The sequence below is a fragment of the Sitophilus oryzae genome, unplaced genomic scaffold (assembly GCF_002938485.1).
Source record: "Sitophilus oryzae breed Bouriz unplaced genomic scaffold, Soryzae_2.0 scaffold_2006_pilon_pilon, whole genome shotgun sequence".
In the NCBI taxonomy this organism is placed as follows: domain Eukaryota; kingdom Metazoa; phylum Arthropoda; class Insecta; order Coleoptera; family Curculionidae; genus Sitophilus; species Sitophilus oryzae.
The window spans coordinates 512597-536938 of record NW_022146732.1 but is presented as its reverse complement, the minus strand read 5'-3'; the positions used below and the strand labels follow the sequence as shown (position 1 = coordinate 536938).

The window sequence follows — 24342 nt, the reverse complement described above, 5'->3', positions numbered from 1 at the left end:
TTTCTCTATTGACCCTTTGGATTTGAGGCCAATTCCTATTGTGAGGACCTGACACATGGCAATCCTCTATCGAGTTGATGACTTGCCAACTCGATGTCCTTATATTGAAGTTCTGGCAAAGCTGGAGATACACTGCCACGGTTAGTCAGTCCACTTCTACCGAGGTTAGTCATGTAGTTCTATAGAGGGCGTCATGTAGAAGCAAGGGAGACAAGAATTCAATATGTCGCTCCCTGGTGCCCCAAGGTTGAGACCAGTAGAGACTAGTCTTCTATTTAGCTACGCATCCCTTTGACCTGGTCCCGCCATCGTAGGGTTTAGGTTTTTGGTGAGGTTGTTTCCTCTTGGTCAGGACGGTTAAGCCAAGACTCTCCTACACGCTCTGCGCGTAATAGCTGACCATAGATAGTAGAGGCTGCCTGGTATGACGGATAGGGTAGTCTCATTCGCAACCTACATGTGTTTTAACTGTTTTGAGAAATATTAACTTTTCGTCCACAGTAACTAAAACTACTGAGTGATAAAATATACATTTCCGTGACTTTACGTAAAAAATGTATCTTGGTAATAATCGTTTCAAGCAACGGTTCTGGAAATATTTAGAATGGAAATAGTCAATACATGTCATTATTAAAAAAAAAATTCACAGTCCTTTACAAAGATGCAACCGGGGGGGCATTGAAAATGATGAATAAAAACGTAAAATTATGATTAGTGTTAATATGAGTGTATTAAATACATATGTTTAACTTGACAAAAAACAACAGATTTAAAGATTCACTGAAAGAGTAGTAATGTTAACATTAAATAAAACATTATCAATAATAATTATGCGATCGCACCTATCCGTAAAACAAACAAGCAAAAAAAATAAAATAACATACAAAACATCAGGTTAACATGATGACAGATCATGATCGATGACAGATAAAGAATTCTTACGGAAAGTTACACTTTACGATATAATTTTTTAACTGTTAAAGACAAACCCCATTTAAAAACAAAACTTTTTAATACCTACTACTGTATCTAAAAGATATTTTTTTAAATTACTAAATTCTTAGCCACGCTTCTGTTTTTCTTGGCTGTTGTGCGTCACGTCACAGATTAACATGCCCACGTTTGCACCACAAGGCGATGCTGCAGACCACTAGGTAGACAATTTATGTTGTACAACTTGTAGTCAATCTACACTATCTAGCTTTTTTTCTTTTAAAATGTGTTCAGATTTTGTAAAAAGTATAAGTCAAAATCGCAAATCTTAAATTTGATATGAGTTTCTCAGTTTTTAACTAATATAGTGGCGAATTACAAAAACTCCTTTTAAATGAAAATTATTGAGTTAAATATAATAATTTAATAAATTACTAGCTTTTTCCCTCGACTACGTTCGCGTTACACCTCAAATCGTTCATACATTAATTTAAAGGATTTTTTACTTCTTTATAGAGAGCTAGTGAGCATAGATGTTTTTTATTTTTCATCTCTTTTTTTATTTATTAAGAGCACTAATACTCTCTTTATAGGTTATTTTTTATTCTTTGAAGGATAATTGAGCAAGATATATTTCGTTATGATGTCACTAAATAAACCCTTGTATAAGATTTTATACTGTCTGGTTTATAATGTTATAGTATTGCATTTTCGTACAGCAAACTTTCATTCCCTAATCTACTCCCTAAGTGTATAAATTTCATAAATTCGCTTTATCTTTGTGCCAATTTTTATGTGTATAATCCAGAGGTCACCAAGTTTTATATAAATTTTTACTAACATTATCCATTTGGTTGATGAATTACAAAAATTTCTTCTAATTCTTTTTGTAGGATTTCATTTTTCTAGACCAAATAGTAAGGAATATACGACATAATTTTACTCTCTAAAAGGATGAATTTCCTAAAATCGCTTTGTGTAGCTCATTCACTAATGTCGTTTAAACGAACATTTTTTGTGCTAATCACACCACTGACAATGACAAATAATTTATTTCTGGAGGTATTGTGTGTAGGTGTTTTTCAGGTAGTATTTAGTCGTTTTACACAAAGAAATAGCCATTAAGCACTATAAAAATACTTCATAACAAATCTACACATATATACCTTTCATTTAAAAAAGAATCATCAAGATAGAAAAAATCCAAAACCTACCGTTACAAGAGGTAATAAGATGATTAAACTTATATAATGACAACTGCAATGGTGTAATTCATTACGCTACTTTATACAGCTACCTTCGGTAGAGATATTACCTAGAGTACCCACCACACTACCTATTATGGCGGGGTAGATTACAAAACTTATTTTGACTTTACGTCTCACTTCGGTGTCACAAGCTGAATTTTTCAGGGATGGAAGTACAGTACATGATATGGGGACCCTTATTCCGAAAGTAGTACAAAATTAGACCGGGTAAGAGGGCACTATCATCAAAAATCGATATATATGAATATGAATAACTCATTTCAATCATGCGAAAATTTGGTTTAAAAATAGACTTTTTTAATATAACTTTCATTTAACCAAAAACGAAGACCTAAATGAAAAAAAGAAACAATTTAAAAGTTTCGCTTATGTCTTGACAAGGTATCAAAGCAAACCCCATATTTTTTGCTTTTAAACTAATCAAGATATATCAATAAACAATTAGCGATATAATGGTTTTTGCGCGCGCTGGCCGACTGCCGCCGCTGCGCCGAGATTTCCTATACCCTTGTATATATGACGTCATGGTGTGGCAAATGTAGCATTCTAATTCGATTTGGGCTCCCTTATATAGGATAACAGAAACATTTTCAATGTTAAAACACGTTGAGTAGATAGTTATTTAAAAACTAAACGTTCTCTAACCCAGTGTGAGTACATATTATCAAAGTAAAACCTCTGAAGGCGGGAGGGGTAGTAAAATAACGAAATTTTTATTTTTTAAATTAATTATAAATTTTTCTGAAAAAATTATGATAAAACAGTTTCTGTTGAACTTTTGCCACAAAACATATCAAATTTATGATTTCAATCTAATAACTATTTAGTGAACATGTTTAATTTATGCCAATAATGACAGGTATTGATAATTTCGATTTTAAATATCTCGAGAACCATTACTCGTAGCAATTTTTTCCAAGAGACCTTTTTTAAGTAAAAAATATCGCAAATGTATATTTTTTACTTAGTAGTTTTATACAGGTACGCACGCGAAAACTTATGACTCTTCAAACCAGTTAAAATATATGTAGGTGGCGCCCTTTACAAGTAGGAGTCATATTGACATCTTTAAAATTCTCATTAAATTTCTCATGTCAAATAACTTTCAGATACCAATTTTCATCGAAATATTGACGTTACATCTGAAATTATTTGGAAAAAATCTAAATAAAAAATGAAACTTATACACTCTGTATACTTCGCAACCAAGCATTTTATGACATACGTTTAAGTTTCCGGAATACAGTTCGGACCACCCTGCATATTTTAATTTTCAGTTAATTAATTAATGCCAAATATTTAAAAAATGCTGGACGGAAGCTTAAACTCCTAATGAATGATTTCATTAACTCGGCGCACTTCATTTCTAATTCCGTTTCGACTTGCAGCGATTTACTAAGTTAACTAAATTATATTATTACCAACGGAATTATTAAAATCGTTGCGTCTTTATTAAATATTTACTATAAAATAGTAGGATACACCACAATTTGAGAAACAAAATATTTAAATTAAAATTATTATTATTTCTACAAAAAAGAACGTTTAGGCAAGAAACTTTTATTTAGCGTATAAATAAAATTGTCTTAAGTTACTATTAATTATACTCTGTTTTTTTCCTCCGGTAAGATTTCGACAGACGCTGACAGAAAAAAAGCAGATGACGTCCCATACCAATCTATTTATTTTACTAAAAAAAGTTTCTAATAATTTTTAAGTTAACTATGGATGGGTTTAAACATAAATTCGTCATGCGTCGTCTCTTGTTGTTTTTAACCAGTTTTATTGGTTTATTTCAAAAATGACAGATCGTATTTCAATTTTATGGGTTTGACGGAACGGACGTCGATGCGTATGAACTCGCCTTTAGATTTTTGACGTTTGTCAAAGTCTAGCCAAATTATAGGTTATAATCAAAGAATATACCTAGCTAGAAAAAGAATGGACTCTGCAATACTGAAAAATGGTTCTACAGAAGTGGCGCCATCTATTGAGTAGGGCTTGTTTTAAATGGATCGAAGCGCGGGCTTTTTAAATGAGCGTATTTATTGAATTTTGCTCTAAAATAATTAAATTTGATTATTAAATCTTATTTTTTACACAAATTCAACAATACTAATAACAAGTATCGTTGTGATGTGTAAAAAATAAGATTTAATAGTATAATTTATACAATTATTAAATAAAATTAAAGCCAAACATGTGTAAATATTATTTATTATTAGTTTTTTATTTATTAGTCAAATATTTAAACATCGTTTATTATAATAAAACAAGACCAACCTAATACGCCCAAAGTTTTGTAAATGGAGTAAATATAAATAGGTACTTAAATGATGGCAAAAATAAAAGACTTACATTATATTTTTAGGGCCACAAACAAAAGGAATTGTCTAATAAAAACACATATAACAAATTATAGTTTGAAAAACGTTTTGATAACCATTTTTGATGATTGGCGCTATGACAACGACAATATTTTTTGAGAATTTGACAATAGTATGACAATGGACGTTGGAAACTATGGAAACTACAAAAAAAAATCTGATTGAACGCCATCTGGCAATAACTAGTAGCAACTTCTTAACCTAAAAATTAATTGCACTACCACCTAGCGCCCGAGGCTGGAACTATTTTATTTGAAATTTCCGTGGAAACGGTGGAACCACTTTTGCTATTTCACTTTCCGGCCCTTGGTTATAATGTTGTGTTAACATTTGTCAAATACCCTGCGTTTTGGAAGATGATGCATTTGATTCGTGTTATTACGTGTGTTTTGTATCTTTTGAAGTCAAGTGGAGGAAAAATCGAGTGAAAATTAACTGTAGACCCAGAGCACAGTTTATGGTTAATACTCGCTGCCCAGGCAGAAATTCTTATACAACAATAAAGTTACCATCAATATAGTTCGTATACCATCTCGTCGTAGATAAGTGCATCTCGTATATAGTAAAAGGACCATACTAAACACATACTAAAAACTGGAGTAGCTGTAAAATATCGACATCACACGATAGGTAAATAATGGATTTTAGTACTGCAAAAAAATAATCAACCTTTAAGGTATAAAGTTTGGTAAGTGTTATTATTAATAAAATAGTTTGTTTTATATATGTAGTTTTATTTATTCCTGTAGAATATTACAAATTTGTATTTGTACATAAGTTATATTAATAAATAAATATAATCATAGATGCGGGAAGTTTCATGAAGCTTTAAAGTAAGAAATAGTTTTCCTTTATATTTTTTTGGTACGTGGTGTCTTGTTCTTGTTACACATACCGTTTTTGTTAAATCAAATAACTCGATTACATTTTTCAGTTTTATACAGTTTTTTTCACAATATTTTGAAGTAATCACTTGTCAGTCAAATTTTAAATATATTAATTTCCTGCTATGCGTTCCAGTTGTACCAACTTATTTCTTTGGAAAATAAAATAAACTACTTTGAAATTAAAATGACAGACACATCTATCACTGCCAAGGATCTTGTCGTTGGACGGACTATAATACGAGTTGGTAATAGTATTTTATCTACATCAGTGAGTTAAGAAGCTCTTAACTCACGCATTTTGAGTGAGTTAAGAGCTTCTTAACTCACGCATTTTCATTACCGCACTCCTTGTTTAGATGACTACCAAATATTACAGTTGAGGGTTGGAACCTTTGGTGTTACACAGCAAAATAAAATTACACTAAATCGCTACAATACACCAAAACACTTTTACTTTTACACTGGACGCGCGTTTCGCTAACCATGTTAGCATCATCAGCAGATGATTATAAACTAAAGTACAATCTACAAGTTGAGCGTTTATATACTCGCCCAGTAGGTACCGAGTGGGCGTGGCAAAATCTAGCCAACCGAGTCAGAGCCCACTGAGCGTAACAGTTAATTTCCGCCACTAGAGTAGTAGGAACAAAGAACTTGAAGGAATTGGACCGTTGACTCTGTTCATACTATCTTTACATTTATTAATTATGATGCTTTCATATGCATCTAATTGCCTGTAATTTGAGACTTGTTTAATTAATTTTAAATTATTAAGATCTATACAATGTTCTTTATCAACAATATGTTCGGCAACGCAAGATTTATTAACTAAATGTTCTTTAAATCTAGTTAATATTGATCTTCTAGTTTGCCCAACATATTTCTGATTACAATCTTTACAAGAAATTTCATAAATACCTGACCTTTGCAGTGGAGGTGTTTTATCCTTTGGATTACCTAATAATTGTTGTAATTTATTATTAGCACTATACACAAGTTTATAATTGACATTCTTAAAAATTCCTTTTAGACCACGGGATACTACGGGGGACTACCAAAGAGAAAAAAAAATTTGTAAAACATTTATTTTGCACTAAATACCTACTAAATACAAATAAACTGTTCTATTGATAATAATTATAAAAACATGAAACTTATTTATTATAAATGTTAATAATACAGTTTGAACAATTTTTCAAGTAAATGGCTGATGAAGCATTCATTTTAATATATATCATAATACGTATCATTGAATAGAAAGCCCAAAGAGACGAAGGCTTATAAGTAGCAGATAAATTGGAAAAATATGTTATGAGTACCTTTTCATTTCCATAGTTTTGTACTTTTTTTTCGGTGTGCCATTTTTCATACTTAGAGTATGTATATTGTATATTCATACTTCTGTTTCGATCTTGGAATGGAATCCGGAAATGGCTCTGAATGCCTCTTCTTCAATATCAGAGGGTATACTTTCCGAATCGCTCATTTTTTAAACTAGTGACATCAATATTATTTACTGTCATATTGACATTGCCATGCATGGTGTTATTTGAACAAAGGTATTAAGGTAATTGATTTTTAGGATAGGTATATAGTTAAGTACAGTAATTTTTAAAATTCATTGTGTGTTTTTATAGTTAGACGTAGATAAAATATTTGTGTGGTTACACAACTCGTGCTAAGCACTCGTTGTACAATTTGCACACGCGTTAACTCACTTGTATCGTAAATATCTATTATGTCTGTGATAATTAATAGCGTAAATATATATTTTGAAATGTATATTGAAAATATTGCAAATTTGTGGCGGCAAGTTCATTTCGCTCCTAAAAATGAATCAAGGCATGTGTTGACAAAAATTAAAAAATTGCTCAAGAGTCATGGCTCTGACCGTAAAATAATGTTTTAGAAAAATTTAATCCCGAAATTATTGCACAGGGTGTTTTAATGTTAGAGTAAAATAAACCCGTTGATTAGCCCTTATAATAAACCAAATACTAAAGTTTATAAAAAACAGAGTTTACGAATTAACGTTGATATGCAGTTTGAAAAAAAAATCATGACAATAGGGCTAAAAATAAAAAATATGTAACATTTAAAAAATTTGAGAAAAAAAAAGTGTAGTTTGCAACCCCAGAGTTATGGTATCTCGTTAAAAAATACACTTATTAATCAACTAAAGGTAAGTATATCGGAGCGATATGTCGCTTGAGTTACGCCAGATTTATATCAAGTGATGATATAATGTCATTTTAACAGGACGTCAACGATTTTTATAGACGTATTTGTTGAAAAAAACTAAAATATTGTTGAACAGTTTTATTTAGATATTTAAAATAATTTTTAGCCGACCATACCAATAGGTATGGTAGGCTATTAGGATCGACAAAAAAAAAAGTTTTTTTAATTTCACTCAAAATGAGTTACTTGGGTCATAAATAACCTAAATACAAAATATTTTTGTGGTGTCTGTCTGTCTGTCTGTCTGTCTGTCTGCCGTCTGTAACACGATAACTCAAAAACCGCTGAACCGATTTTAACCAAATTTGGCACAAAAATACTGTGGCACCCGAGAATCTGGCCATTAGTTTTTGGTGGGGGTGGGGGGTTGGTAAAGGGGTATGGGAGGGGGTTAAAAATTTTAAAAAATTGTAACTCCAAAATTACAGTAGCTAGCGAAACGCGGTTTTTTAAATGAAAGGTATATATGTCTAGATTTGTTATGAAGTATTTTTAAATTGCTGAATGGCTATTTCTGTGTGTAAATCGACTAAATATTAAAACATACCTGAAAAACACCTAGACACAATACCTCCAGAAATAAATTATTTGTCATTGTCAGTGGTTTGTCAGTTAGATTATATATCAAGTTTTTAGATAATTTAGGGATCAGTTCATACAGCCAGCTTTAGATACATAAATATTAGAACAAAGGTTCGTTTAAACGACATTAGTGAATTAGCTACACAAAGCGATTTTAGGAAATTCATCCTCTTAGAGAGTAAAATTATGTCGGAACAATTTGTTGTATGAAAATTCCTCACTATGTGATCTAGAAGAATGAAATCCTACAAAAAGAATTAGAAGAGATGGCTCTGGTGCACAATAGGTCCCCACGCATTTAACACTTTTTTGGGATTTTCTTGCAAGATTATCTTAAACTGAATATTTTTAAGCATAAAAATTGTTGGATGAATGTGTTTTATCTTTAAAAAGCGGCAAAAAAACGTATTTTAGGTACAGGCGACGGACAGTAAATATGTTAAATTTTCTACACGGATTCAGTAAAAACATCACATATTAGTACTTTATTACCTTATATAGACGTGGAATGATCTAATTTAAGCACAAAAATGTAACGAATCTTCTTTGTAAGCATAAAAATTAAGAAAATATATTTATTTACATCAGCTCAAGCTAGCAATTTTATGACTTTTTCGATTGACAGTTAATCGATCATCGGTATGTCATCTATGGCCTTCGCATAGAATTTGCGACGTTGTCAATAAAATTACTTTATATGATTTTCTTCTGAAATAAAGTTGTTGTGGAGGGACTTAAAACGGTAAGTTATCACTTTAGTGCAACAAAAATTGAACTGTCTAGTAGCTTATTCGTTAGTGTGGATTATTTTAAAGCAATTTCTGAAATAAAATTTGCGGATTTTTCAGGTTCTACGAAAATATAAGTTTTTTTAATATATACTGTTTTTCGACGCGTAATCAATGAAGTTTTGTCATTAGGCTCAATTAGGTTAGCCTGGTTATTTGGAAGGTGGTAATGCATTGGTTAGCCTGGTTATTTGGAGGGTGTTAATGCAATGGTTAGCCTGGTTATTTGGAGGGTGGTAATGCATTGGTTAGCCTGGTTATTTGGAGGGTGTTAATGCATTGGTTAGCCTGGTTATTTGGGGGTGTTAATGCATTGGTTAGCCTGGTTATTTGGAGGGTGGTAATGCATTGGTTAGCATGGTTATTTGGAGGGTGTTAATGCATTGGTTAGCCTGGTTATTTGGGGGTGTTAATGCATTGGTTAGGTTAGGTTGATAGGCTGGTTATTTGGAGGGTGGTAATGCATTGGTTAGCCTGATTATTTGGAGGGTGTTAATGCATTGGTTAGCCTGGTGATTTGGAGGGTGTTAATGCATTGGTTAGCCTGGTTATTTGGGGGTGTTAATGCATTGGTTAGGTTAGGTTAGGTTAGATATTCTGGTTATTTGGAGGGTGGTAATGCATTGGTTAGTCTGGTTATTTGGAGGGTGTTAATGCATTGGTTAGCCTGGTTATTTGGGGGTGTTAATGCATTGGTTAGGTTAGGTTGGTGGGGAGTGTTTGGAAGTACGCAGATCACATCCATTTCGGAATCTTACTGAACAAATCCGGGAAAAATATATTTTTAAACAATTGTGCTAAATACTGTGTAATGATTTTATTGTCAATTTATTTTTATAGTGTTTTTGTTTTGCCTCGTTTATTATATTTTTAATTTTTCGTGTTCTTAAAGTGCGTACTAAATGTAAAAAAAACGAATATAAAGTAGAACGTTTTCGTCGATTTTACACAGGGTGAGTATGGCAACACTGTGCATAACCTTGTATTTTACTGTCTTTATGAAGGTTATAATAGGGAGTTTTCGCATTGAAATGTAGTGAAAATTTGGAGTTTTCAATTATTTTTTTTCGTAGAAAAAGTGGTTCATCCAACAATTTTTTTCTTTTAAACCATTCCATTAACTATGGGATCCACATTAAAAATTAAAAAAACCACGATTTCGTGGGGACCTGTTCTGCACAAGACCCGAAGAGATTTTTGAAATTCATCAACCAAATGGGTAAAGTTAGTAAAAATTTATTTGCACTTGCCCTGTATAATACCCAGAAAATCGACAATTGATAACTTTCATATGAAATACGAGTAGCTCTAAAACTCTTAAAAACATAGTTTAAATAGGGCATTTGTAAGGCTCACTAGCTCTATATACAAAGTAAATCATTTAAATCAATGCATGAACTATTCGAGGTGTAACGCGAACGTAGTCGCGGGAAAAACCTAGTTTATAATAACATCAAAATCAGTCAAAGTCGCAGTTTTCGAGATATTAACATATTTTAGTATGGGCGGCTGTACGTGCCTCCCGGCGCCAATTTTTTCTTTGTTCTTTGTGTTTTTTTGCTTGAAAAGATAACGTTAAGCATTTATTTGTCCGCAAATTTGTATATGAGTAAATCACGGCTGACAAATTGATTTTCTTACAGTGGCGAAATACCCATAGGACTTTTTGGTAAGAGTAAAATCCTTAAGGCTATAATAAAGAACCAGCGAATTGAGTAGTGTCGCTAGCTGTGTGTGTCGTGTCGCGACCTTGAATATTTACACCCAGCCCGCGTAAAGATGTTTTGCTTCAAAAAATAAAAATATACTATCTACATAGAATATTCCAAGTTTAGAGCTAACTCACCTCGTCTTTTTCTCCGGGAGAGTCTCCATTTTCAATTCGAAACCTTCTACAATGTTCCTGGCCGTCGACTTCAGGCTGTTGTAACTGAAATAAAAAAAAAGATTTGTTAAATTTAGTAGCATAAATCTAGTATTAAAAAATTATAACGTATGTACAAATAGAACGGCGTCCAGTTGGCTTTGAAATTAACATCGATGACATATAATTTTACATATAAATTGACAGCGATCTTCATTTCATAGTCATCACTGACGCCGTCTTTTTTTATCATATTGTATTATTTCACATTACGCCAGTAGTACTTGTAATGCGTGTTCGGTTTCTTTAAATAACGATATATTTATATTAATTTGTAATTTTTTCATCCATTTTTTAAGAGTTATAAACAAGTTTTAGTAGCACATTAACAAATATAATTAGTTATTTATTTTATTATAAATATTTAGTAAATATATTATTATTTGTAAAAGGATGCAGAAATACCCTGTAAGCGTCAAAAGGAGATATCGTGATACACCCTGACAGCTTGGAGATTCATTCTCCATGCAATCAGTGAGATCAAAAACTATGGACTGCCGAGAAGCACTGTTCTGGCTGCGTCAAGACGAGGCTACTCTGTGTTGGGTGCCAGACCGGAGCAATATGGTGGGCATCGAAGAAGCGGAGAAACTCGCCAAAGAGGTGGTTAGGGAAGAGGCCGTGGCAGATAACCAAATAACGTTTAAATAAAATATACGACGGCCTTCCCATAAGAGCAATGAGAGGATTTACGTCCCACTATTGAAGGACAGAAAGTCGAGTCGAATCGTTTCAAGATATAAGTTCATCCCTGTTTAGTCAAATCTCCTACAACACAAGGATAGACTTATGTAGGAAATGCATTGAAATTCTATAGCCACACTTCAATATCGGGACAGGAATTTAAGCGGTACCCTCCGTATATTTTATTTTAAACGTATTTGCAGATAACCCACCATTTGTGAAGATCAACAATGAAGACAACCATAGGAACTACCTCAAGGCTAAGCAACAAGAGACGTGGCAACACCGTTAGGACTGCACTACAGATCGAAGACTGTGGCCAGTGGTAGATAGCAAAAAGACAAAACAACAACTAGAGCACAAAAAGAACCTAGTACGAATACGCATAATTGTTGATGGAAACTGCCCCACGGGGGTAAACCTCGTGAGACGGAAGATTTCCAACGACGACTACTGCACAGAATGCGGAGAGGAAGAAGAAACCATAGAGCACAAGTCCGGCAATGGAAAACCAACTCTCTAGAACTCTAGGAAACGGTTTTTTGAAGGGACTAGAGGAAGCAGCAGACGTTTGTTATTGCGTCTGCTGCTACATCGAGAAGTTTACAAAAAAAGTGAAAAATTATACCTACTATTAAACTACCTACTATTAAATTTTACCTACCTGAAAACGATAAATTATGAATATCTCAAGTATACTGTTTAGTTAGAAAGTAGTAGAAAGACTAGTTTAAAAAAAGCATGCGCATGAGTGTTATTATCATATAGAGTGTTATATCATTATAATATTTGCCTTTATTTATCTCTTTTATTTTTTAATATTTTGTTTTATGTTTCGTTTGATAATTAATTTGCTAATTTTTATTAACGGCGTTATTAAAATACAAGTACATGATTTATAACATGGCATTTTTGCCTTATTTTGGAAATTTTCGGCGATCCCTCTAGTACCTCAATGCGACCCCCGAAGGGGTCGCGGCCTGCATTTGGGAAATGGACTAGGGAAAACTATACTAGAACAACAAAGTTAATAACGCAGACACAATATCAACAATTTAATCTTTATTATCAGCCGGCAGGAAAACACAAAGTTGTCACATCGAGACATGGTCTCAATTCATATTAACTTAAAATTCACCGACTTTCAAGTAAATTACCTTCTTAGACAATATCTGAGAGTTTATTAAGAACATCCTTTGGCAAAAAAATAATAATTATTGTATTACTCTGTGTTACTGTGTTGTCACTAAAAGTGTATAGATTGATAAACTATTATTAAAATCTATATTCTATTCTTTATTAAAATCTCTGAAGGGACATGTTCTTTATTTATAGTATGGAGCTGAGTATTGCTCTTTAATAAATTGTAAAGGCTAAGTTTGTCATGTAAAACTTCATCTGTATTAGGCCATAACCTATTTACTTAAATTATCCGAGATATCTGTATTTATTTGCTCGCTTGGATACTTCAAAAACAATTATTCATTTTTGAATCTGTTTGCTTAATCAGCAAGCACATATCTGCTATTCCCGAAAGGCCACATCACAACTATCCACTTAGGATTGAGGAGCACGATCTTTATCTGCCAACCCCGAGCTCAGAACTAGTTAAAGGCTCAATACTGTACAATGCCAAAAAATGTACAATCGTCTGCCTTTGGATATCAAGTCGCTTTCATTCTTTATTACTGGAGAGAGACCTATATGCGGTAAACGACTTTTTTGTTGATGTTTAATCTTAAACAATTGGGAATTTTAAAATTTTGATCATCTCACACACTTGACTGGTTAAAAGTCTAAATATTTATAATATTATATATAATATTTAGCTATAACTATTAAGTGATTATAACCATTTACAATTTTAAAATTGTAAAATTTTATTATTTTTATTTTTGTAATGACGTATTTTTTTTGAATTGTATGATTTGTATTGAATGATATCTTTTATTATTTGTATATTTTTTGTGCTTTTGTTTGTTTTTTAAATGCTTTATCGATGAAACTATTTTGGCTTTTTGTACAATAAAACTTTATCTATTATTAATTACATGTTGAACTTTATAAAATATGTACAAATGATATTAGGCTTATACTACAGTGTAATCATATTATTACATTTTTACCAGCTGTTAACTAGCGAATTAACAAGTTTATTCAGAGTTGGAAATTAAATATCAATAAATATCAATATTCAAATGAGATTTTACTAAATATATAATACCACGAACGTACAGAAAATCATTTGTGTAATTTTAACTTTCTCGTACTATAGGGAGTTGTAGAAATAATTGGTTCACATACTAACATTGCAGTTTTCGTATTTACTATTTACAAGTAGGCCTATACACACAAGCTCTTATCCTGCAGATAAAGGCCAACTCCCGCAAGGGACTACATGATAATAAGATTTAAGGGGCCAATGGCACAACCGCAGCCTGCAATGCTCTGAAATAATGGATGTGAATCTCTGTCGTTATTTATAATCGAATCCTGGAGATGCAAATAAATTTTGCGTAACGTCGACTAATTTAAAACGAACGACTTCGGTTGGTTTTTTTTCGGTCCTAACTAATTAAAAAACACAGTATTGTCAAGACTTAAATAAATGTCAACTTGGTTACATCAAATTGGGAAAAATAATGTAAAATATAATTCTAGTAAACCAATTTTATGTAGGCAAAAGAGATCGATTACCTGCATGACATCGACCCAGATAGATTTTAATTATCATTAAAAATTAAACAATTAAAATACAATAATCTTGGGTCGATAATCAAACGCAGTTTACCGAAGTTCGATTTCCTCATGATCATAGCCGGGTGAATGTAATTAGATGGAAAACTATCGAATGACGTAACCAGCGATGACCACGAGGGATAGAAAATATAAAACGAGTATGCTGAAGAGAGCAGGGGTTAGTCAGTCCAATAGTCAGTTAGTTGCATTGCAGTTGACAGTCAGATAATTAGTAACCAGTCAATTGGTAGTTAGTCAAATGGTTAGTCAGATGTCAGTAAAGACGTTGAAGATATTCCTGAAAGTACTCCTTTCAGCATACCCTTAGTAAGTCTTGGCATTTCCTGAAATTGTTCTCCTGATATTTTTATTCACACTGCACACTTATATTTAATAAATGTATATTTTTCTAATGGTTGTTTTGATTAAAAGAGAGAACCTGGTATAAGCGATCCTGCCAAACAATCACCAAGCTAGGTCGCGACAGTATACATTATTTTGGATCGACAACACTAGAAATTAGATTATTTATAATAAGAAGTATTCAGCTTAACAAAATAAAAGAAAAAAGACTTTAAAATTTATTTATTTCAAGTGGCTCAACGTTCAATTATTCCATCAATTTCTCTTGTTACTTTACATTTTTTTATTAACAAATTTAAAGTTTGGGTTGGTTGTTAACAATTTACTAGATTTAAACGCAAATAGAGATCATTCTAAATTCATATTGCGGTACGACATATTTATATCATTTGAAAGAAAAAAAAAATTATATCATTTATATCATATCATTTCAAAATTATTAAAACTAAGTATAACAAAATAAATCACTAATTCACACAATACACCAAAATATTATACTTTTTCACTGGACGCGCGTTTCGCTAACCATTCTGTTGGTTTTGACTCGCTTGGCTAATTTCGCCACAATTCTGAACGCCCACATAAACGATCAATTTGTAGATATTAGTTTAGTTTAAACCATGTGCTAATGATGCTAACATGGTTAGCCAAATACGAATCATGACGCATAATACATAAATGCGCATCATCAACAGTGTCGTAAATTCAATGATCGCCTAAAACTGCTAAACAGTATAAATTCGTTAAAATGATTCACTGAAATATTCTGAATGAACGAATGAGATTTATAAGTAAAAAATGTACCAATTGAAGAGTTATTTTGTTTTTTGTCGTTTGTCAGCACTGTGTATTGACTGTGCATATAGAGAATAAATAATTTCACTGTTTGGCGCTAACATCTATATTTAATAAAATTATATAGTTTCGAAAGAGAATATTTGAGAGTTATATTTTATATAAAACTGCAAGAAATTAAAATTGTAAAATTTAATTGTATGCTTTAAAAATAGAAACAGAAGAATAAAACTAACAACAACAAAAACTAACAGTCAATATATTTAGCAACTTTATGCTTTAAAACTTCGTTGGCCGTTGTTTTTTTACTTGAACAAATCGATTTATCGAGAATTGATTAATTATTTTTATAATATACCTAATATGCAAATAAAAAAATGCTTTAACCCGCCGTTACACGCGTCTCTTACTGTAACGTCGTTGCACGTGTGTGAGCGTCTCCCTCACATACATAAATTTAAATAGTATAATAGGCGAATGAATATCAGTATGCACAAAATTACATAAGCTTATATTTATGTACAAATAAAAGAAAGTCTCATAATCCATACTAATTATATTTATTTACCAAAACAAAGTGAATACCTTAATGATAATACAAATCTGCGTAAACAGTTTCATAGATAACATATATGTTATAGATGATGATTGATTATAGAATACATCTACTCAGATTCTTCTCTCTATTTCCCAACAGGAAGTACACAAAGTTTTTGTATGTTCCTTGCAAATCGGCCACAGTTTACACATATACATACATCTTACAGTACTTTGTCTGAGTCTTTCGGTTTTTTCTCTTAGGACAGTAGGCACATTTATTAGACTCACGTTGCACTTCCAGCGGCGCAGCTTCATCTTCAATATCCAGATGGTCCCTAATTTGCATTTTCGAAAATACGGGGAGCGTTCTGATATTTGCTCATAACATTTGATGAAGCTTAATCAGCTCGAAGGGCTCGAAGGCTCAGTTTTTTAAATATTTACGTCGTGCCATTTCAATACCAGTATTTTCAAAATATAATCATATTATATATCATATATTAATATGATTATTAATTAATAATCATATTTTAGTACAACATCACAAACTTACCAAAATATCTGAACAGAAACCAAAATTTTACGTGAAATTACAGACGAACGTGATTGCACGCGCAGTGAGGAAAACGCTCACATCAAGTATATTATCACTTTGATCAGATGGGGTGCCATACTGATCGCTCGAAATATTCTGCAACGTCATTTCCCCCTTACTTAAAAACGATGCCAAAGGCATACCTGGACGCTCAAGGTTATTGTATTAACTACAACAATTTCCTCGTACAAAAACCATTGTTGTGAGGGATTCCCTCATAGCACGTGTAACGGAGGGTTAAGCCGGGATCGGTCGCACTGTTAGAAAAGAAAGTCTAACATTTTTAGTTTTTTAGCTATAAAAACTGATATATTGCTTTTAAATGCTTTTCTCTCTAGGAATGCCTGAAGGAGACTCTGTGTTAGCGTATGACAGTTCCGCGTTGAGCTCGGGTATTTTGTTTGGGGATTGAGGCTCTATGTTAGTTTTTTTCTAACATGCGATGACGTACACCGATTTAAGAAAATAAGTTAAAAGAAAATTTGATCAGTTAATATAACTAGTTTCTTTTTCTGTAGTTTATTCTAAGTTTTTGGTAAGTTATAAATGCCCAAATAATTCAAAAATAAAATACCGCTCAGATAAATGTGAGAACACTTATTGCAGATCCTTTCAACTTATATTACCGTATTTACAGAATGGTTCTTCCATTCCAAAGTTATCTATCCTACTGGGCCAAAAAAATAACAATTGTAGTTGACAAAAAATAAAATCAGTCACCCACATCTCAAGTAAACCAGCAGATTCCACAAAAAGTACAGTGTAAATACTGCCGAATAAGGAAGAACCGACTTACACAGCATCACTGTTCAGCTTGTGTTTCCCCAATTTGCAAAGAACACAGATGCCAAACGACATAATATCTTTGTACTGAATGCGATAATACCAGTGACGAATCTCTGTAACTTATTAATATTATTTCTTAAATAAATTTGAATATTAGTTTTTTATTTGTATTAATTTACTTAAAAACCTTGAAATAAAAAGTTTAAAAGCTGATTTTGACTTATTTTTTAATGTTAGATAAAATCTAACATGCGACCTATCGCGTTATGGAAAGGGTAGCTATCGATCTCGGGTTAATAAAATGGTATTGATCAGTAAATTGTTGTTTTTGGAATAGATAAAAAATATGCCACAAAAAAAGTAAAAAGAGACAAGAAATATTAAATAATGTCCTACACTCCATACTAAAATATAAAAATAATATGTTGAACACAAAATAAATATTTTTTATTAGAGATTCGAAACGATATCTTACGAATTATAACCAGACGTAGAATTTTAAGTTTAATTAAATTTTGAAAAAATACGTATTTTTAATTCTCCAGTATTTTAGAGAAAGAACTGAAATTACCTCATTAATCAAACAATAACTCCCTTGTGGTGACGTTTCAAATGATTTATAGTTAGCCTCAGCTTTACTGCATTAATCTTTCCAGACCCATTCATGTGTTGCAGGTATGTATCAACTTGACACTGCTATTCCATAATACAATTCTTCCTATTCAAAATTCTATCATGTGTGGTTCTTTGCCATATGCAATTTATTTGTATTAAGTTTGACGATAACGATTAATACTGCAAACTGTAAAGATGTACAGGGTACTTCACATAAACATTTAATTAAAAAAATATTTTAAAATCTGGTTTATACAGTTTGTTGCTCTGCCGACCTGAACGTAGAATATCCCATATAAATTTTAAGAATTATAAATAAGTTTCCTCGATTTTATTTTAGAGAACAATTTATTTGAAACTGTTTAAAGAACTCATTAAAATGAATATAAAGCTGTTCGTTTTAAATACCTTCTACGAATTTATTGAAAGTATAAAAATACTAAATTAATTGAAATTTTTCAAATTAGGAAAATACACGTGGCTGTTTCAATAGATTTTGAGAAATATTTAATTCGTTAATTTTTTTTTTCATTCTTTAAGATTTATAATTTAATTAATATTATAATATCACTTATTTACTATGTAGTTTTCTTTATTTTTAATTTAATATTATTGTTCTATACTTTCAGTTTATGAATGTTTCGCGACGGTGTAATTTTAATGTATAGTCCGTCTAGAAAGTATCTTGAATTTTACATTTTTCCTAATTTTAATGTATTTTTTTTTCTGTAACACTCTAAGACAACAGTAATCCATCACGTAGGTTGTGCCGATAGTAGGCTATGACCAAAATCGCATGGCAACACCATCTGTCAAATATTGTTGATTGTAAACCGGCTTAAGATTTGAGAAATAGTGTCGCAAGGAAAAAAAGAAGAAAAATGGTGGAATATTTGCATAGAAAAAGTGTTCGAAACGTTAAAAAATTAGTGCAATTGACTGAACTCGGAAAAAGTGCAGTATATGAGACAATAAAGAGGATAAAAAATGGCACAGATATGAAGCATGGACCAGTTTCAGGAAGACCGCGTAAGATTTGCGAAAACAAATTAAACGCTTTAGTGGCATTAGGACGACAGAATCCGCGCGTACGGCTTCGCAAATTGGCTAACAGATTTGGAAGTCAGCGAAAATTAAAAGTGTGTCCAGAAACCGTCCGCATGTAAATGAAAAGACAAGGCTACATATCAAGGAAGCCAAAAAAAATCCCTGCAATAACACCTCTACAAAGGCAGGGAAGAATAGATTTTTGCCAACGTTTTCAAGAAGATAATTTTAATAATGCTTTTATTTCTGAAGAAAGTTGTTTCCAGCTTGGTCTAAACCACCTAAAAATAATATCAAAAGAAAATGTTACCGTTCAAGTTTCAAAATTTTCCAGTAAAATAGGGGTTTGGGAAGCAATATCTCAGCGTGTGTGTCTCAACCTCTGTGTATAGTTGATGGAACTGTTAATAGTACAAAATATTGTGCTATTTTAAATGGTTTTCTTCTTGAAACGGCTTATGTTTTATATCCAGAGGCGTGGCGTTTTCAGTAGGATAATGCAACATGCCATACGTCTGCCTATACTCAAGGTTGGATGCAAGAACACCATTTGGCAACAATTCCATAGCCAGTAGCTTTATCAGATCTTAGTCCCATTGAAAACATATGGGGACTAATGAAGATTGAAGTGGAACGAGCAGCTCCACGAAATGAACAAGATTTGATTCGCTCAGTTTTACAGGCCTGGACTACCGCCACAGAAAATTATGGTGTGGACCTAGTTTCGGGTGTACCTGGACGTTTAGTTAAGTGTTTGGAGTTAAATGGAGGTTGTATAACTAAATAAAATAAAAAATTTGTTATAATTTTTTTAACTCAAGTCCTAAAAATATATATCGATAATTGTAATTTTTCTTTCTTTTTTCCGCATACTTTCTAGGCAGACTATATTTTGATTTGAACAACGAATATCTCTGAAACAAAAAGTTTAAATCTCAAAAATGAAACGGTTATGTAAATTTCACGTTCAGGACTACAATATATTACCAAATAAGCAAAATCGATTTTCCAATATTTTTCGAAAAATTTCGGCACCCCACTGTCGATTTTGTCAAAAACCGAAAAGTCTCAGATCGCTAACTAAAATATACTTACTGATAGTTAATTTTACGAAGAATTGACTGCAGCAAACCGTTTAACGATATTAGATCAATTAGATCTTGAGTTATTTGAGAAAATATACGAAAGAAAAAAATCTGTTTTCCGAAATATTTAACAGCGAATATCTCTGGGATAAAAAGTTTAAATCTCAAAAACGAAAAGGTTTTGTAAATTACACGTTCAGGACTAGGACCTACAACATAGTACCAAATAAGCAAAATTTGAAGTCTCATCTTTATTTCAGAATTCAATATAAGCGATAGTGTAACACACGGCCCGCCATAGGGCCTTGAGGCGCGAGCTAGTGAGAGGAAAAGCGATAGCGGCGGTGTTGCCACAGCTACCTTATTCGGAGTAGATATGCCCCTTTGTAAAGCAGTTTAACCCCGCTATCTCGTGACAATCTATTCCGATAAAAATTAAGGTTTTGGCAACACTGGGTAACGATGTGTGCCATACGCGGGTAAGAAAATCACTATAATAAACTTGATACTGTACCAACCTTGATGTGTACCAATGGTCTGGTTGTGTGCTAGGAAATTAATTTCCATGCATATTTTCACCAATAGGTTTGTAGCTTTTATACCTAGGGGTTAAAATTACATTTTTATATTATTGTCAATGACGCATGACGTTGCAAAAATTAATACTTTTGAGATATTATATTTGTAAGAGTCTTGTTTTCCGTTAAAAAATTGTTTATATTAAATTGTGTTATTTTAAGAAATAATATTTTATTTGAATCTCTAATTGACTTTTCTTGACCGCATGTATAAATGTCGTTTCCTAGACGATGCGGTTTGCATTGTTGATGATTATTTTGACTGACGTCGACATTTATCAAAAAATATTAAAATCAGATTATAATTGTGTGGAAAATATTTCTGGGACTGAATAGAAGGAATGAAGTATTATACAGGTGAGTGTATTTTGTTCACTCACGGGCATTACTGGGATTTGTGTAGGAGTAGTTTAATATTATTTAGTTAACAGTTATCACTGAGCTTTAGTAGTAGATAGAGAAGGGTATTTTAGTATTACTTGTGTGTGTGTGTGTTTTATAGTAGACAAGTATTTATCAAAGGGCATTTTAATATTGTTTAGTTAAAAGATACATGTTTATCAAAGAGTGTTTTAGTGTTATTTATATATACGTAATGGACAGATATTTATCAAAGTGTATTTTAGTAATATTTATTGGGTGTGACTTATAATACCTGGTAAATTATCAAATGGTGTTTAGTATTATTATTTTGGAGTGTTTTATATTTTTACATATGACCCAAATTGTTTAACAACAATATTAAGCTATGTCGCTTTGTGGCCATCCCTTTTGTGCGTGGGAAAGACGCCTTGTCGCTTAGCTGCGGAACAACAATATTAAGCTATGTCGCTTTGTGGCCATCCCTTTTGTGCGTGGGAAAGACGCCTTGTCGCTTAGCTGCGGAACAACAATAATATGCTATGTCGCTTTGTGGCCATCCCTTTTGTGCGTGGGAAAGACGCCTTGTCGCTTAGCTGCGGAACAACAATATTATGCTATGTCGCTTTGGGGCCATCCCTTTTGTGTGTGGGAAAGACGCCTTGTCGCTTAGCTGCGGAACAACAATATTATGCTATGTCGCTTTGTGGCCATCCCTTTTGTGTGTGGGAAAGACGCCTTGTCGCTTAGCTGCGGAACAACAATATTAAGCTATGTCGCTTTGTGGCCATCCCTTTTGTGCGTGGGAAAGACGCCATGTCGCTTAGCTGCGGAACAACAATATTAAGCTATGTCGCTTTGTGGCCATCCCTTTTGTGCGTGGGAAAGACGCCATGTCGCTTAGCTGCGGAACAACAATATTAAGCTATGTCGCTTTGTGGCCATCCCTTTTGTGCGTGGGAAAGACGCCTTGTCGCTTAGCTACGGAAGAACAATATTATGCTATGTCGCTTTGTGGCCATCCCTTTTGTGCGTGGGAGAGACGCCTTGTCGCTTAGCTACGAAACAATATTAAAAATATTTAACTATTTTATATACTCGATTATGGTGATGTGATCATGTGCGTTTTCCAGTGATGCTCAAGTATATTTTATTTTTATAGATTGCAAATTGCGTGATCATAGAGTGAGAGCATTACACAAGTGTCCCGGCATCTAAGGTGAATTTAGCTTCTTTTATTAATGTTGTTTGAATATTAAATTGATATTAACACCATTCATATATTATGCTATATAAACAAAAAAAAATATTTTATTTTTCTTACACGCTCTTACATATTGTTGATATATTTTTGTTCTTGTCCTTCAATTCATTTAAATTTAGTTTTCAAGATAAAGAGGATTTTTTTAGAATTTTGCCGCACACTCACTATTAACAGGTAAAATTAAAAACATGAAGTTACTTGTTCTATTTTATAGTTCTGAAGACAGGTAGCGATATTTTTGTTTATTTTTTTGTAATTTAAAATTTAGTAGATCTAGATCATCTAGTAAATCTAGATCATCAGAAGCATGGAAATTAATAAAATCACTAAGATCAGACACCACAAACAAGATCAACTTACAACCAATCCCAATCGAAAAGTGGAGATCTCATTACAAAACGCAGCTTACCGAAGATCGACAAGAGTACCTCGTCAGCTCACCAAGGCGATACAACGTACAAGGCCACTATATCGACGTTACAAGGGAAATAATATAGAAAGCTGTTAGTTCAATGCAAAATAGGAAAGCAGCTGGACCGAAAGGAATACCTGCGCAACTGTTGAAGCACGGTACTGAAAAAATAAATTTCTTTCTTCGAGAACTATTTAACAGACTCCTAAATAATGGGGATCCTGTACCAACTATATGGAAAGAAGGCTGGATAATGCCAATTCACAAAAAAGAAAGACGTGACGAATGCTCAAACTATAGATGCATATCCGTAACCAGCACAATGAGCAGAGCATACGGAAAACTGCTTAGAAATATCGTAGAAACAGAATATGGTCCACAAGAAATTGAAGAGCAAGCAGGGTTTAGAGTTGGTCGATCGTGCATAGATCATATATTTAGTCTAACCCAACTTAATGAAAAGAAGGTAGCAAGGAATAGAGAGGCTCATCTGCTTTTTGTTGACCTTTCAAAAGCAACAACTGTGGCAAGTGCTGGAGAACTCTCCAATTAACAATACAGCGATCATACAGCTTTACCATCAAGCATTTTCCAGAATAAAAATTGGCAGTAACATATCAGAAACCTTTTATGTGACCAAACGCCTTCGTCAGGGATGTTGTCTATCGCCAATTCTCTTCAAAATCTACCTCAATGAAGCCTTAAAGAAATGGAGAAGATCCTGCAGTGGAATGGGAATAGAACTAAAAAATGACACCTACTTATATACTCTTCATTTTGCAGATGACCAAGTGACAGTGGCCCAAGATAGGGAAGACCTTGAATTCATGGCGCGGAAACTTTTTAAAGAATACGCAGAGTGGGGATTAACTGTTAACTGCAGTAAAACTAAATATATGTGTATCGGTGGAGAGGAAACAGATTTGGAAGTCGACGACAGCTGCATAGTACAATATTGTTCAGATTATACCTACCTCAGAACAAAGATTAGCCAAAGTGGACGAACTGAAGAAGAAATATTGGAGCGAATAATTAAAGGGAAAAGAGTTATAGGATGCCTAAACTCACTATTATGGTCAACAAACATCTCTATCGAAAGAAAACACCTTTTATACAATGCAATATTTAAAAGTGTTGTATTGTATGAATGTGAAACCTGGCAAATAAATAAAACTTTAGAGCGTAAACTATTGGCTCTCGAAATGGATTTTTGGCGAAGATCTGCCGGAAAGTCGAGAATAGAGCGAATAACCAACGAGAGAATTAGAGAGATTATGGGCGTAAAGAAAACTATCCTCGATGAAATCGAACAACGCCAACTAATATGGTATGGACATGTAGAGAGAATCGCTGACGAACGTCTACCCAAACAAATCCTAAAATGGACACCGGCCGAAAGAAGAAAGAAAGGAAGACCTAAAGCTACCTGAATTGAGGGCATTAACCGAGCCATGTCCGAAAGAAATTTA

General features: G+C 32.8%; 1 protein-coding gene and 1 long non-coding RNA gene across 2 annotated transcripts in view; one reads left to right on the top strand and one right to left on the bottom strand.

Moving 5' to 3' along the window:
- The window catches only part of LOC115883956 (GTPase-activating Rap/Ran-GAP domain-like protein 3), a 298089-nt gene that overhangs the window by 199325 nt on the left and 74422 nt on the right, over window positions 1–24342 (bottom strand). The window contains exon 3 of the mRNA XM_030902380.1: window positions 10933–11016. Within this exon, the coding sequence (XP_030758240.1) occupies window positions 10933–11016 (84 nt within the window). The remainder of the gene's footprint in view (window positions 1–10932; window positions 11017–24342) is intronic.
- LOC115883959 lies at window positions 21132–22416 on the top strand. Its single transcript, XR_004050478.1, has 2 exons — window positions 21132–21194; window positions 22360–22416. It is a non-coding gene; the product is annotated as an uncharacterized LOC115883959 (long non-coding RNA).